This window comes from Cladosporium halotolerans (genome assembly GCF_011745625.1).
Source record: "Cladosporium halotolerans strain TM138-S3 chromosome Unknown Sca25, whole genome shotgun sequence".
In the NCBI taxonomy this organism is placed as follows: Eukaryota; Fungi; Ascomycota; class Dothideomycetes; order Cladosporiales; family Cladosporiaceae; genus Cladosporium; species Cladosporium halotolerans.
The window spans coordinates 260,410-276,368 of NW_027191476.1; the positions used below are offsets into that span (position 1 = coordinate 260,410).

The 15,959-nt window shown below is 57.0% G+C and overlaps 6 protein-coding genes across 6 annotated transcripts; 4 read left to right on the forward strand and 2 right to left on the reverse strand.

Moving 5' to 3' along the window:
• Positions 1-1,444: 1,444 nt before the first annotated feature.
• Positions 1,445-5,232, reverse strand: WHR41_07048 (uncharacterized protein). The gene is made up of 2 exons (XM_069375653.1): positions 3,364-5,232; positions 1,445-3,251 (listed from the first exon to the last, which is right to left on the reverse strand). Exons 1-2 carry the CDS (start codon positions 5,093-5,095, stop codon positions 2,359-2,361), a joined length of 2,625 nt encoding a protein of 874 aa, XP_069227651.1. The 5' UTR covers positions 5,096-5,232; the 3' UTR covers positions 1,445-2,358.
• Positions 5,233-5,551: 319 nt separating this feature from the next.
• On the forward strand, positions 5,552-6,652 carry argB (Ornithine carbamoyltransferase, mitochondrial; the record flags this gene model as incomplete). Its single annotated transcript, XM_069375654.1, has 1 exon — positions 5,552-6,652. One exon carries the CDS (start codon positions 5,552-5,554, stop codon positions 6,650-6,652), a length of 1,101 nt encoding a protein of 366 aa, XP_069227620.1.
• On the reverse strand, positions 6,649-7,995 carry WHR41_07050 (uncharacterized protein). The gene is made up of 2 exons (XM_069375655.1): positions 7,052-7,995; positions 6,649-6,983 (listed from the first exon to the last, which is right to left on the reverse strand). Exons 1-2 carry the CDS (start codon positions 7,935-7,937, stop codon positions 6,883-6,885), a joined length of 987 nt encoding a protein of 328 aa, XP_069227680.1. The 5' UTR covers positions 7,938-7,995; the 3' UTR covers positions 6,649-6,882.
• A 163-nt stretch (positions 7,996-8,158) lies between these two features.
• On the forward strand, positions 8,159-10,476 carry WHR41_07051 (uncharacterized protein). Its single transcript, XM_069375656.1, has 7 exons — positions 8,159-8,512; positions 8,583-8,753; positions 8,951-8,972; positions 9,038-9,090; positions 9,145-9,524; positions 9,580-10,249; positions 10,303-10,476. The coding sequence occupies exons 1-7, from the start codon at positions 8,243-8,245 to the stop codon at positions 10,324-10,326; spliced, it is 1,590 nt and encodes a 529-aa protein (XP_069227681.1). The 5' UTR covers positions 8,159-8,242; the 3' UTR covers positions 10,327-10,476.
• Positions 10,477-10,994: 518 nt separating this feature from the next.
• Positions 10,995-13,097, forward strand: WHR41_07052 (uncharacterized protein; the record flags this gene model as incomplete). The annotated part of the gene is made up of 1 exon (XM_069375657.1): positions 10,995-13,097. One exon carries the CDS (start codon positions 10,995-10,997, stop codon positions 13,095-13,097), a length of 2,103 nt encoding a protein of 700 aa, XP_069227682.1.
• Positions 13,098-13,392: 295 nt separating this feature from the next.
• Positions 13,393-15,136, forward strand: WHR41_07053 (uncharacterized protein). The gene is made up of 2 exons (XM_069375658.1): positions 13,393-14,863; positions 14,964-15,136. The coding sequence occupies exons 1-2, from the start codon at positions 13,921-13,923 to the stop codon at positions 15,077-15,079; spliced, it is 1,059 nt and encodes a 352-aa protein (XP_069227683.1). The 5' UTR covers positions 13,393-13,920; the 3' UTR covers positions 15,080-15,136.
• Positions 15,137-15,959: the final 823 nt, after the last annotated feature.

The window sequence follows — 15,959 nt, forward strand, 5'->3', positions numbered from 1 at the left end:
GATCTAGATGGGGCGTCCCAAGCAGTGATCGGTGTTGGAGGATTGAAGAACTTAAAGCCATCCTGCAGGGGCTGGCTTCGTCCTCGAATACAAAGCTCTTCCTTCTCGTCGATGCTCTGGACGAGTGCGAGCCACAGGATCATCTGAGAGACCTTGCGGACGACATCCTCTGGATTTCAAAGTTGCCTAATGTCAAGCTCTGCATCTCATGTCGGCCTTGGATTCAATTCACTGGTAAATTCGTGGGATTTCCGGTCCTGTACTTGGACGAGTTGACCTATCAGGACATGGAAATTTACCTGAAAGATCGATTGGAGAAGTCAGAAGGAGACGTTGACTTGCATGATGATTTCCGACAAAGTACTGTGCTGGCTCGGCGCCTCATACAACGGACTGTTTGTGCTGCAGAAGGCGTCTTTCTCTGGTTAGAGCTTGTCACGAAGGCGCTTGAGTGCGAACTGAACAAGGGGAGCCCGTTCAAGGAAGTAGATCAAGTTGTTACGGACTTCCCCGTCAATCTCAACGATTACTTCCGGAAACTCATTTACGAGCGAATCCCGAGAAGTGGTAAAAACTTATTGGACACCGCAGCCGTGCTAGAGCTTGCATGGCTGATCGCAGAGAATCCAGACGAGTATAGTTTCGGCCCAACGAACTTCGTGAATTTCTGGCTTCTGTTGAGTGGCCGCCTGGAGCGCGGGTTTTCATGGTCATGCACAATGGATCTGCGGGACTCTCAAACGAACATTAAGCGGATGTTTAAAGAAACGAAGGTCTTTCTTGCAGAGACTTGCAAAGATTTACTCGTGATGCCTCGTGCATTCAGTGACCACGAGCTGGAATTCCTCGATGTTGAATTCATTCATCGAACTGCGTTCGACTTCCTAAACGACAATCGCGCCAGCTTCGATCTCCAGAACCATACTCCAGAGCATTTTTACAAAGAAACTTTTCAGCGTGAACTCTATAAAATGCGTTGTATATGCCTGTTGAGCGTGAATGGTACAGATTGTTCATTCGCAGAATACATTTTGGCCGATATCATCCTTCGCGCTGGATTTGACTACGATGTCGACGATGACGACGACGCATTCCTATCTGCTTGCGATGACATCTCAGCCTTGCGAGTCCAGCACAAATGTAATTGCTACGGATTGGACCACCTTGGGGATTCCATGGAAGCCCCGGTGGACTTCTTCATAGGATACTTCCCCAAGTATGCGCGGGAATTGTGTAATCAGTGGCCGCACTTGATTGTAACGCAAAATGAGCTGCCGAGTTTCACGGCAACGACAATTCGCGAAAGAACAGGCGCTACTTCCGGCATGGCTCTGCTCAATATTTGTCTTCGCTCCGGTGTCAGTCCGAATGCCCTAACGCATTGGCCGCACAATGGTGACACCCTAACCGATCAAACAAATTGGCAGGCCTGGTTGCACGACTACCAAGAGTTTTTCCTCAATGTTAGCAGTGAACATCGCGGTCGTTTCCATGGTCTAGGCGATGAATGGAAAAGAGACTTCGTTGTCATGATGTTGAAATTTGGCGCCGACGCAACTACTACGGTGTGTACCCAAGACCATGGCTCTGGAAAATTAGCATCCTGTCAGATGCAGCCGCTTGGTGCCGCACTCAGTTCAATGTTCTCATCAGAAGATCAAGCAAAGCTTGAAGAACTCCGACTTTCCTGTTCGCAAGCATCGGTCCGCTATCATTCGCAACGCAAGCGAAGACTCAGAGCCCTCAGAGCCTTGCGTTCATGGGAAGAGAAGCTCCTCGCCAATACGGGCTGCGCTGAAATAAACCTCAACCATCCAGAGAGGCAGTCACAGTTGCAAGGAGTCCGATACAGGTTTCTCGAAAGTTTCATAGGCTTCGACAATTATACTGACACGAAGTGTATGGCCGCAGGATGCACCAAGCCAACGAGATTTATGGTGTGGTGTATCGACTGCGAAAGCTATTGTCGAGTGTGCGAACGATGCAAATTCGATCCGACTGGATTCCAGATACTCGCTGTATTGTGCGAGAAGTGGCAATGCCCTAGTGTCCCACCCACGCACGAACATGCCAAAATCGTTCTGGACCTTTGGTTGTCTCCTGACGGACCTTACGTTCCCGATGACACAGAATATGGCGTAGCGAGCGCAATGTCCGAGTTGAAAAGCTGGTTTGACAAGGTCATCGCGGAGGATTCGACAATTCTCGACAAACTGGACGACGATCTTGTCATTGAGCAGGATAAGTGATGACTCCTGGATGTACACTGCCAAAGATCCCAACAAACCCGGAATGTTGCGGAGAGCATTACCAACGGCAGACAAAACCAAGACCCAACTCTGAAGCAACCCACCTCTTTCAAATCCTAACCCTCGCCCCAATCCCCCCACCCACAAACCAAACCTCCTGCACCCACCTCTCAATCCTCACCCCGACTACCGCCTCGGCGCCCAACCTCAAACTCCCCCCCAGCGCCCTCTTAATAGCATCGTACCCGACGCTCCCCAAACTCCAATCGACCGGCAGCCGTGGCGTCGTGATGCCGTTCCCGTCCTCGTCCACAGGCGGGACCTCGAACGGCACGTCGTACAAGATCTTGCCGGCCTCCTGGTGTTTGTAGATGGCGGTGGCGTTGATGGAGGTGACGTAGAGGGTGCTGGAGCGGAGCGGGGAGAGGAGCGTGAAGGTCGCAGAGGAGGTGAGGAGGTGGAAGGTGGCGTCTTCGATGAAGTGCGGGCCGTTCTTTTTCTTTGGGTCGTCGTCGTCGTCGGGAGGGGAGGAGGGCGGGGGTTCGGAGGAGCCGAGGCGCGGTGTGGGGAAGGTGATGGGGAACTGGGAGAGGGCTCGGCCGAGGGCGGGGAGGGCGGGGATGGTCGCGTTGTGGGTTTGTAACGTGAGAGTCGTGTTCCAGCCGGAGATGTATTGGCTGAGGAACTCGCGGCCGACGGTGGCGCCTGGTTTGCCGCTGAGGGTGAGAGGGTCCCAGATGGCGGTGACGGGAATATTGGTGTTGTTGCCGGGGCCGACGTTGAGGTCTTTGACGGTGGCGTGGCCGAGCAGAGTGTTGTTGTTTAGAATGTTGATGTCGACATAGGGAATGGTAGCGGAGTAGTTCGTAGGGTTTGTGAGATTTACGAGGGCGGAGATAGTCAGCGACGATTCGGTGGTGTCAATGATACTGAGGTTGAAGACTTTGGGTTGTAATTGACGCTCGACGGCATCGCCAGTGCCGTTGCCGCCTCGCGAGATGGCTGTTACACATGGCTTAGCTACAAATTCTATCTTATGCGTATAATGATAAAGGAAAAACGAACAATCTTTCTCATAACATCGTAAAAAGGAGGCTGCTTGGTCATGACCTACGTTTGATCGGTACCTGCCCTTCCGCGGGGATTTTTCTGATGGCGAATGCACCTAGTGCGGTCTCCGTCTCGACGTCGACCTCGGCTTTGATGTCCATGAAAACGCTCTTGCTGCCAAAGAGGAGAGCTTGCACCACGTCCGTGAAAACATCGTTGTCGGTTATTTCCAAGGGTGCCTCGTTGATTTGCGATTGAACCAAAAGCGAAGGTCCATCGTCCTCATCGTCAGGTTCAAGACGGGTGCTGTTTGCTTGCTGCCATTTGTGAAGATTGAGTTTGCCCAGCTTCTTCTTCTTGTAGAAGACATCCGCGTCTGCCCGTACGCGACCAACCGAGATGTTGAAGTTCATTTCCTCAGGTAACGCGACGATCGCCTTGATGTTTCCACTGATGCGAGGGTTGGACTCTGGCGAATTCGGGTCGGCGAAGGGGTCCGGTAGACCGAAGTGAGTGTCGTCAAGAGTGAAGTTCTTAATGAGCGAGCCGAAGGTTCGACCTGGCAGAGACACGGGGACGGTGATATCTTTCATCAGGTCCGCCACCCACTGAGGAGTGTCTTCCGACGGCGAGTCTGACCCTTGGACGTAGATGGTAGTGTCCTTGCCGCGCATATATTTTCCTATGATGGCATCCAAAGGGGATTCATGCGAGCCAGGACAGGCTTGGATGAAGTTGTCTGGCAGCTGTCGAACAGTTCCAGTGACGTTCAATTCCACATCGTGCTGCGGACGGATGTGAATGTTGTGGGTGAGCGCATCGGCAAGCATAATGTAAGGCTCGTTCTTCTGACAGTTGTCGACCAGAATGCCGAATCCAAGAGGCGGAATGGTGAAGTCGACCGGGTACTTGTTCTTCACAAGTAGCGCCACATCAGCAGCCATTCCCTTTCCAGTAGGGATCTCGACTTCGCGGAAGTTGAGCTTCTCGATCTTGTACCGTGGAATGGTAGGGATGTCGTTGTTGGCGAACGTGATCTCCTGCTCGATTAATTGCTTCCCTAGGCTGAAGATTCCAGACTTCAGAGGCACATTTGCCTTACCCAGGACACGAAGCTGACCCAGCCGGCCATCAACCCAGTCTTTGGCGATTCTCCTAATCCCGTCCACGTCGCCGGGTTGAAGGTCGCTCAGGAAGTCGACGTGTGTCTTGTGGCCGTTGCGAATGCTGACTTTGATGGGAGGTACTTCGGCCGTGCCCAGCACGACGTTTCCGTATTCCGGTAGCGACACTTCGACGTCGCTCTCTCCGGTCTTGATCTCGCTCGCAAACCATGTCGCAAGCCGACCCATATTTCGCACGTTCTTCTGCTCTACCTTGGACGCATCCAGCATAAAATCGCCTTGTACTCGCGCCTTCACTCCATCAGCCGTGAATGAGTCTATCGACAGGCTTGTCGGCTCGAAGACGACGGCCTGCTGCGCATATTTCTCAACAATGGAGGGTGTAATAAATGCGAACACCATAATCAATACGGCCAGTACGCATAGCAGCAACAGCGCCAATAGGCTGGGCCATCGTCGCTTTGAGCTCTTCAAGTCGCCGCTGCTTCGTCGGCTGAGCGCGCGGAGTAGGCCGGATGCGCTGTGCTCTCGTTGAGGCTGACTTTGATCGGGTGCTTCGAAAGGTGTGTTTCCTGAAAGGAGAGGAGTCTGTTCCGATGCGGGCTCAGCCTCTACATCTTCGCGTACGGGATCCCGCCCGCGGGTGGCCTCGTCGGAGGCATTGGTAGCCATTGTGGTGGTGTGTATAGTCGTGTGGGTCGGATCGAATCGAGTGGTGTTGCGCTGTGCGATTACTTGGGCTTCAAAATCTCGCGCATTCTCCCTCCAGATAATCAAGCGATGTGATGAAGCGTGAGGAGTGAACGTTGGTGAAGGAGGGAGCGAACAGGCACCGATGATGCGGCAGAGAGACGTGCTCGGCGCGGACAGGGCGGGCCAGTGGCTGCGCTCGCTGCGATCGCTGACGTCCGCTTTGGGAAGCCGGGGAAGTGGGGAGAGCACTGGCCAGGTCAGAAGAAGGGTCGAGGTCGGCGAAGTCGGTCAATAATTCGAGCTTCAGACTAACAATCAACCTGACTCACGCACAAGACGGTCAAGAGCCAGTACATCAAGCCATTGGCCTGTCAGGCACATCTTCGAGACCTCATATCTACTACAGAGGGTCAATTGACCATTAGACCTCCCGTCATGGCCGCCGCACGCCTTCTTCGTCCTTCCCAGAACTGCCTCCGAGCTCTCAACCGAACACCTGCAACCCGTTCATACACCACCTCCGCCTCAGGAACGCCTCAGACCTCCCCCTTCGCACCGCGCCACCTCCTCTCCATCGCCGACCTCTCACCTCAAGAACTCACCACCCTCGTCCGCAATGCCTCCGCCCACAAAATTGCAGCGAAATCCAACAGCCTGTCCAGCGACTTCAAGTCCTCGATGGCCGGCCAAACCGTCGCCATGACCTTCTCCAAACGCTCGACCCGCACGCGCGTCTCGACCGAAGCAGCAGTAGCCATGATGGGCGGACACCCCATGTTCCTGGGCTCGCAAGACATCCAGCTGGGCGTCAACGAGTCGCTCTACGACACCTCCGTCGTCATCTCGAGCATGGTCTCGTGCATCGTCGCGCGCGTGAATGGACACAGCGACGTCGCAGACTTGGCAAAGCACAGTTCCGTTCCCGTCATCAACGCGCTGTCCGACCTCTACCACCCGCTACAGACGATCGCCGACTTCCTGACCGTCCACGAGGCCTTCCCCACGACGCAGACGAGCAACGCCGCCTCGCTCGGCCTCGAGGGCATGAAGATCGCCTGGGTCGGCGACGCGAACAACGTGCTGTACGACCTCGCGATCGGCGCGCAGAAGCTCGGCGTCGAGATCTCCGTCGCGACGCCCAAAGGCTACGAGATCCCTCCCTTCATGCGCGAGATCATCAACGGCTCGTCGCCGACGGGCAAGCCGACCCTGACCGAGACGAACGTGCCCGAAGAGGCGGTGAAGAACGCGGACATCATCGTGACGGACACGTGGGTGTCGATGGGCCAGGAGGAGGAGAAGGCGAAGCGCCTGCGCGACTTCGCGGGCTTTCAGGTGACGAAGGAGCTGGCGCAGCGGGGCGGCGCGCGCGAGAACTGGGCGTTCATGCACTGCCTGCCGCGCAAGCCGGAGGAGGTCAGCGACGAGGTGTTCTACTCGCCGGCCAGCTTGGTGTTCCAGGAGGCGGAGAACAGGCTGTGGGCGGTGCTGAGCGCGTTCGAGGGGTTTGTGGTCAACAAGGGCAAGATTGCGTAGGTCATGTGTGTATGAATAATAGAAAGTAATAACGTGCACAATCATGGGCGGTAATTGAAACAGTGTTGTCTGAGTTTTCGTGGTACATGGGGGGTTTTGGGGCTGCGCTACTACAAGGTGGCTCCCTGGCCTGGATTACGCCGAGAACGCAGGAACGCTTCGAAAATGGTGCGTAGATACAGCAAAGCGAGAAATGACAAAGAAGAGCAGAAAACTTTGTTTCATCTCGCTTAGCCAGGGGGTAGGGTGCTCTGGTCGACAACGTCCTCGGCGTCCTTCTCCTCGATCTCGCTCGGGCCGTGAAGAGGCGAGCGGGGAAGAGCCATGAGACCTGAGAGGGGATTATCAGTATGTGTGAATTGACAATATTAGAGTGACTGGATTCCAAAGATGACTCACCCGTCCTTGCACTCTCCAGAATACCGAAGGGAGCGATAAGCTTCATGAAGCTGTCGATCCTCGTGGGCTTGGCAGAGACCTCGACAATGCAGTTGTTGGTGCTGATGTCCAGAACCTTGCCGCCAAACTGGTGGGTCAAGTGTGTGATGTGCTCCAAGTGCTGGTTCTTAAGACGCAGGGCCTCGGAGGGCGCCAGGTTGCGCGGGTGGTAGTCGACCATCTGGGCGCTCTGGTGAGCCTCGAGCTGCTCGGGCGTCATGTCCTCCGTCGCGAGAGAGTTGTGGTAGGCGTCGGCGTCGGTCATCTCGCGGTGGTGGGCGAGCAGCTCCTCGAAGTACTCGGGACCGAGGATGGAGATCTTCGCGAGCAGAAGCTCACGCTGCACAAGCGGCGCCGAGGTGTAGTCCAGCACAGCCCAAACGGGGACAAGGTCCTCCAGCTGGCGGCGTGCTTGCTCGACGACGCCATCCTGGCCCTGCAGCACGATGGTCATGCGCGAGAGGTCGGCAACTTCGGTCGAGCAGACGACGAGTGAGTCAATGTTGAAGCCGCGCGCGGCGAGAATGCCGGACACGCGCGACAGCACACCGGGCTCGTTCTGGACCAGGCAGTTCAGCACATGGCGGTGGCGCGGAGACTGCGAGGGCAGTGGTGTTTCGTAAAGGATGCTCGAGACGGCGGCGGCGGGCGAGACGCTGGGAGGCTGCGGCGCGGCGGGCAGAGGTTGGATGCGACGATGCAGGGCCTTGTAGGCAATGGCAGAGGTTGAGGACGATTGGCGGGTCTGGCGGAGGGCAGGCGCAAAAGCCTGTCTCGGGGTGCTCTGGCAGAGCGAGGCGTCAGCCTGCAGGCCTCGGAGGGCGCGCAGCGATCGTCTTGAAGCCATTGGTGTAGTGGGAGTGAGCTTGGAGGACTCCCTCTCGCGATGGTGTATGAGTAGACGGCCTTGCTCAGCAGCTTTTCGAGCTCCGCTGTCGGCTCTCGACCTCGGCGCACAGACAGCGGGACGATGCGTCGCGGATCTGGGGTAGCCGCGCTCGTGGCTGCGAGGCTGGTCGGCAAGGCGAGGAAGGCAGGCCGACGCTAGAATCTTTGCCCGACCAGCATCAATGCCGAAGCCTGTCACTGCCGCTGCCTCTGCTCTTCGACCCTCCCTCGTGCAACACTCAAACCGCGAACAGACCTGCCACCATGAGCGACGAACCGCGCAAGCGCTCGCGCTTCGACCAGGCCGAGCCCGACCCTCCGCGACGCAGCAAGTTCGACCGCCGCTCACGCTCCCCGCCCAAGCGCGACAGTGAAGGTGCTACACGTAGTCGCAGCCCCGTCGCGAAGAGCGTCGAGGGATCAGGACCCAGGAGGGACGCGGCAGCTGCGGCAGCTGAAGCCGCGGCGCGTATTAACGCCCAGCTGAGCCAGAAGAAGGCGCCGCAGCATGTCGATGTCCCGCCGATTCGTGCAGTATGGCCCAGACCTCCCCCAGCAAGTGAAGTGAAGTGAGGGGAGCGACGCGCTGACCAGATCCTCCCAGACAAACTCTCCCAGTGTCGCCCCGGGCTCTGCAAAGTCGCCCTCCGCTGCCGCCGATAGTGGTACCCTCAACGTTGAGATCTACCAGCAAGATGGTGACTACATTAAAGACATCGAGGTCAACGACCTGCGCAACCGCTATACCCTGACCAAAGGCAGCACTCAGAAGATGGTAAATACACACTCTTGCACCTCTGACCCACTGATACTTCCAGGCCCTGCCTGCCCTCCCTTCCAATCCCGCACAATCACATTTATACATGGGTTTGTGTCAAACGTTTGGGGAGAAATGTCATATGCTCACTTCTAGTCATGAAGCAGCCGCCGATCGCGCGCTCCATTTGCATAAGCTGACCTCGTGGCATCTAGATCAAAGAAGAGACTGGCGCTGGTACGCATCCGCCCATGACCGATTTATTGATTTGCATAGGACACGACTTGCTCACATGTTTCAAGATGTCACGACCAGAGGAAATTATTACCCGGACAAGAAGATGGCTACCCCTGCGGTAAGTTTGAGTGTGCCATTCGGTAGCTGATTAACATGCGCTCATTCTCCCTAGAACCCTCCGCTCTATCTTCACGTCACCAGCACGTCGAAGGAAGGCCTCGAACTCGCCGTTCAGAAGATCGAAGAGATGATGAAGCAAGAGCTTCCTAACCTGATTGACGAACGCCGATTCCGTCGCCCACGCGAAGCCGAGCCGCAGGTTGAGCGCGATCACCTTGGTCGTCGCAAGTGGCCGGAAGAGCGCATCCCGATCGACCTCGAACCCATCCCCGGATTCAACCTCCGCGCGCAGGTGGTTGGTGCTGGAGGCTCCTACGTCAAGCACATCCAGCAAGAGACAAGATGCAGAGTTCAGATCAAGGGAAGAGGAAGTGGGTTTAAGGAGCACGATACTGGGATCGAGAGTGATGAGCAGATGTACCTGCATGTTGCGTGAGTGGCATTTTGCCTGTGCATACATGTCTGAGCATACACTAATGATACGCAGCGGCCCCGATCCTGCTGAAGTCGAAAACGCCAAGCAGATGTGCCTTTCACTTCTCGACTCGGTCAAGGAATCTTACGCAGCCTTCAAGGAGCGTCCTCCCCGCGGTGGAGGTGGTTACGGTGGCGGCTACGGCAGCGAAGAACGCGGCGGCTATGGCGGCCGTGGACGTGATCGCGACAACGGGTCCTACGGTGGCGGATCAAGCTACGGCGGCGGACAATCCTACGGCGGAGGAAGCTCCTACGGTGGTGGCTACGGTTCGCAGACTCCCGGCGGCTACGGTGGCGGCGCCCAGTCTCCTCCCGCCGCAGCAGCCGCTGCAGCATCAGCCGCCCAACCTCCTGCTGGCGCCGCCATGACGCCCGAGCAACAGCAGCTCAACGCCGCCTGGGCAACCTACTACGCACAGAACCCGCAGGAAGACCCGTACGCGGCGTACGGTGGTTTCGCTGCTGTGATGGCCGCATACGGCGGCGGCATGGGCGGCACCCCTCAGGCGGGCCAGTCCCAGCAACAGCAGTATGCCGACTACTACCAGAGCCAGATGGCTCAGGCCGGTACCCCGACGCAGAATGGCGGTGGTGCCCCGCCGCCTCCGCCCCCCGACGACAGCTCTGCTCCTCCCCCTCCGCCGCCTGGTGGTCCTCCTGGAGCAGGCGGGTACAGTCATGTAGGTCACTTGGCTGAGCCAGTTGATGATTTTGTGTGCTGACTTTTGTATAGGTTCCGCCACCTCCTGGCATGTAATAGGCGAGCTTTGGCAACAGGATGGCAGGATTGTTTGTCAGCGGGTGCATAGGATCAAAGGAGGTTTGCGATGGTCATGGCTGGGGAGGCAGTGTTTTATACGATTGAAATTGCAGAAGGTGTGAATGCAAACACAACGTGAACTTTAAATGGTACCATTTGTCTTGTTGGGATAATCGCGTCCGAAAGGACATACGACAATAGATTGGAGAAGTGATGAGCTCGATTGTCTCAGGCTTGTCAATCTCTGATATTGCAGCTGCTCTCATCTTCGACGCAGATGGACTCAACCCAGGGTAATACCTCACCCACTGCTCAACATTGCGAAAGAGACGTTCAGGATCCCAATTCTGTGTCAAACTGATCTCCTCCACCATGTATACTGTGAAGATGTGCTCCACAATCTCTGGTCCGGTCTACTTCCAAAGCAATCGCGGCAGAGAAGAGGTTGGCAGGGTTAGGGTTGGGGTGAGCAGCAGATCAGATAAGATCAAAATTCTCCACACCTCCTCCGCAAGCACCGAGACTTTTCTTCTACGCAAACCGCCGCTCCGCCGCGACTATCAAAGCTCTAGCACAAACCTGCGCCGCCACACTCTGAGCGCCATTCGAACGACTAATTCTTCTGCCTGCGACTCGTTCGCAAACCAGGAGTACACCCCGCCAAAATGGCGACCACCAAAACAAACCCTCCGGCCTCAGGCCCCTTCCTCAGCGCCCTCGGCACCTCCCCCGCCTCTTTTCTGCAGCCCAACCTCCCCCTGCACACCGACACGCTGGCCTACCTGAAGCACGCTCTAGACCCCGTCGCGCTGGACGTCAGCGCCGCGCAGCAGGCGCGGCTGCATGAGGCGCGCAAGAAGCGCAAGCGCGGCGAGGCCGTGGACGAGGAGGATGTGCTACGGCTGAAGCAGGTGCACACGCGGGGGTTTGGCGCGCAGCAGGTCTGGGAGCAGGTGAGGAGGGTTGTGGAGGCGGTGGGGAGGGAGGTTGAAGGCGCTGTGGAGCAGGCGGAAGCGAGAGAGGAGGGTGGGGAGGACGATGGGGAGAGCGAGAGTGAGCTTGGGGAGGAGGGGGTTGATTGGACTTATGAGGGGGATGATGTTGATGTTGATGGAGAGGGAGACGAGGAGGAGGGAAGTGAAGATGAGGAGATGGGCGACGGGGAGGACATGCAGGACGACTATGAGGAGGACGATGATATCGATATGGGCAATGAGGATTTCGATGAGGATGAGGACCGCGAGGAGCCTGCGGAGGACTTTGTTGAAGACAAGTTTGGGCTTAACGATGGCTTCTTCTCGATTGATCAGTTCAACAAGCAGTCTGAATTCATGGAGCAGCAAGACGCTCGTGGCGAAGACGATGCTGCTAGCGACGAGGAGGATATCGATTGGGATGCAGATCCATCGGCGATGGCACAGGGTGCCGATGGCGCCGAAGGTGCTGCAGACGCGGAGTCCGACGAGGAGGACGAAGAGGACGGCCCGACCTTTGGCGACCCCGACGCGCCGAGTGAGGATGAGGACGAGGAACTCGAGGGCGGCGAGATGGATCTTGGTGGCATGGGCAACACCAACAACGTCATGTACGCCGACTTCTTCGCGCCGCCTGCTCAGAAGCACAGAAAGAACAAGAAGGGACGGCCGAACCCACATAACTTCCCTGCGAAGTCGGCAGCGAAGGACGATGAGAACGAAGACGGCAAGGACGATGACATGAATCGCACCATGGAGGCTGTCCACCGCGATCTGTTCGAAGACGAATCTGAGGAGGAGGATGAGCATGACCAGGAAGATCTCGACCCTGCAGACCCTCGCTCAAGACGTTCAGCACATGAGCGTAGGAGAGCTGCTCTCCAAGAGGAGATTCGTAAGCTCGAAGCCGCCAACGTTGCGAAGAGAGAATGGACATTGTCCGGTGAGGCAAGAGCGGCCGACCGACCTATGAACTCTTTGCTCGAGGAGGATCTTGACTTCGAGCGCGCCGGCAAGCCCGTGCCTGTGATCACCGCTGAGATTAGCGAGAGCCTCGAGGAGCTCATCAAGCGCCGCATTCTCGCCCACGACTTCCAAGATATCATCCGCCGACGCCCTGACGACCTCGCTACTGGAAACGGCCGCAGAGGTCAGCTCGATTTCGAGCTCGACAACAACAAGAGCAAGAAGGGTCTCGCCGAGGAGTACGAAGAGGAGCATCTCCGCAACACCGACCCCAACTTCGTCGACGCGAAAGACGAGAAGCAGGCCAAGGAGGAGAAGGAGATCGAGGCGCTCTGGCGTGAAGTCTCGGCCAACCTCGACAGCCTCAGCTCGTGGCACTTCAAGCCCAAGCGCCCCGAAGCGCAGCTCGACATACGCGTCGACGCTCCCACTATTACGATGGAAGATGCCAGGCCCAATGCCGGTGGCGAGGTTGCTGGTGCCAGCCAGCTCGCACCGCAGGAGATCTACAAGGCTGGCGAGGCTGCCAAGGGCAACGGCGCAGAAGTTGTGGGTAAGAGCGGCCTACCTGCTGGTCGCGAGGAGCTCACCAGAGAAGAGAAGAAGCGCAGGCGGAACCGCGAGAAGGAAAGGAGCCGCAAGGCTGGTGCCAACGCGCCGGCCAAGCCGGAGAGCAAGGGCAAGAAGGACAAGAAGGACATGCTGGGCGACCTCAAGAGAGGTGGCGTCAAGGTCATTGGCAACAAGGGCGAAATGAAGGATGTGGAGGGCAACAAGGTCCGGTCAGCAGATGGTGGTTCGCAGGGAGCGTCGAGGTTCAAGCTGTAAAAAGTGTAAGGTGGTTTAGGTTTCGCGTAGCAACGCTTTGTTGCGTGTGTATCAATTTCAAGGTTCTGTCCAGTCTGCCTCCGATACTTGCAGTTTTCGAGCGTGTAATTGCTTGCACATGTCAATTTCGAGAGGGCCCAGCTCCAGTAACACGTGCTTGACGAATGGAGGTGTAACAATATGCCTGAGGCTGATCAGCAGCGCTATCACATGCTCGCGTTCATGCATGAGGTCTGGTGCGCGGGCGCCAGTGACGCAGCTTTGTGGGGAAGGAAGGCAGGCGCGACCCAATGCTCCTGCCTTTATAGCGCCCTCCGCATATCGCCTCGATCGCCCGCTGCCTCAACTTCTGTACACACACTCTGCACTGACACTGCGCATATCCGCAATCAGTGAGAAACACTCAGACCACTCAGACCACTCGAGCACTTGACCGCTGCTGCTGCGCGATTTACTACCACGGACGAGCTTCCTTACTGACCTCACCTCCCTCAGGCACCTCCCCGCGGCTACGAGACTCGCCTCGCCTCCCGACAGGCGAGTCTCCACGGCCAACACCCCGCCGTTCGAGACCTCACCACTCGACGGCGGCACGTGGAGCTGTAGCAGCCCCCCGGAGACCTCACCAGCGCAAGCGCACGACAAGACACCCTACCGACTGGCGATACTAGAGCTGTGGAGTGCCGTCCTCGCTTCCACCCACCCAGACCAGCATACCAGCGCAGTCCACTTAGCGACTGACCACAAGAGCGAGTCCCACCAGGCTTCATGGAGCGCCTCTTAAGGCCGCTCCATTGAAGGCCTTTACGACACCACAGTGACCATGCCGGACGAGGGCAGCAACACCGGGCCAAACCGTGGCAGCAGCATCTTCGCGATCCACCTCAATAAGGACGCAAAGCTCTTCGCTAAAAAATACCGCACCGAAATCTCCGCGTCGACTAGCAGCGTGCTTAGTACGTTCGTTGCGTTCCCGCTGGATTTTGCAAAGAGTCGCATGCAGAGTTATGACAGCACCTTCACGTCCACCGTGAGAGATGCCTACAAAGCCGAAGGGTTGCGTGCATTCTGGAGAGGTGTACTGCCACCGATGATCTCCGTGACTGTCGTAAGAACAATCAGCTTCAGTCTTTACCAGAGGGCCAAGTACGCGGCGGACAAAAGCATCACCAAGCTTACTGGCAAGAGTCCTCTGGCCCTCGCAAACGCTCCAAACAGCTACCCAAACCTGTACACTCTCAGTTGCTTTGGATCCGCTGGTGCTGTCGCGGGTGCATTCATTACCACGATCTCATGCCCTTTCGAGCTGACGAAACTCAACGAGCAGCTTGCTGGCAAGATGCTGCGCGAGGCGAACCTCGCTAAGGAAGCTGCGCTCAAAGCTGGGAAGCCGCCGCCTCCACCGCCAGCTGTCGACTTGCACAAGACCGGCTCCCTGCACACCGCGCGTCGCCTGATCAACGAGCGCGGAATTTCTGGCCTCTATTCTGGATATCGCCTTCACCTGCTTCGCGACACCATCGGCACCGCGATCTACTTCATGACGTACGAGAGCGCCAAGCAGCTCCTCGCCAACGCGCGCGGCCGCGAGCCGACAAGCCCCTACGCCGTCGTCGTTGCCGGAGGCCTATGTGGTATTGTCTCATGGGCCTGTATATATCCGGTGGACGTGGCCAAGACGCTGTACCAGAAGGCGCTGCTTACGGCCGGCGCGGAGAAGGTGGTGCGCCCACCGATCCAGTTCTTCGCGTTCGGCTCGTACAGAGGTAAGTTGACCCTTCCTACCCCGGTGTCGTCGCGCCCAGCGCGAACGGCATCGTGTCCCGTTTGCGAGAAAAGAGTCTCACACACTGATCCGGCATTCAGCAGGTCTCGGCGTTTCGGTGCTCCGCTCGTGCGTCGTCAACATGATCTTCTTCAGCAACTTCGAGATGATGAAGAAGCGCATCAACGTGTTGGATGTCGACAAGGACGACGAGTAGGGCTGTACGTAGTTTAATCAAAGCATCGGCTTGAACGCCGATTTCACGACAGACCAACGTGACAATTGACAGTGCACGTGATGGTACCTGCTCCGTGAGGACGAAGAGAGGGGTGAACCCGAACTGATCATTTACACCTCGTGCGCCATGTACCAGCATTGCGACTGACGACGAGCGCGGTGATAGCTGCTCGATGGCGACTGGGAAAGGCCTGAAACTAACCTTATACGTGTCATGTACCCCATCTCAGACCAGCATGACTGTCAGCGATACTTACAAAGGTAGTCACAAAACGCGTGCAGTGAAGAGTATCAATCCCACAAGACACCTAACCATTCACCAAGACATTTAAGCACCACGATTGACCACAGGCATGACCATAGCAGCTCGGCGCGCACGGAGAAAAGAGCGGTCCAGGGTGACGATCAGAAACCTTTCCACGGCATACCGACACAGAAATGAACACGGAACGCTCCATAGTAACGGAGAAAGGCATCGCTTGTAACCGACCAACCAACCCAGAACTCGTTCTTTACCGTGTACCAGCACGAGTAGTCACAACATCCGCGAGCCAGCCACTGCCGAGGTACACCTAGGCCGTTCAAGGCGCAGCAGCTGCGCGGTCCGTCCGCCAGCGCCGCGAAGACACAAGAGCATGGATCCGCCGTGGCTGTAGTATTGAGCGATGGGAAGACGCTGCTAGCGGACAAGTTCAAGATGTCTACGCCGAAGGCCCTGCGCCTCCTTGACCACCGACGCTTCGCTTTCGCCTCGGTTAGGAAGGGCCACAGCGTGGCGGATAGTATTTGGAGAAAGACGGCAAACTGGATGTGTCTTGCAATGCAGACCGGCAGGATTGTTGGTCATGGTCTTGATAAGA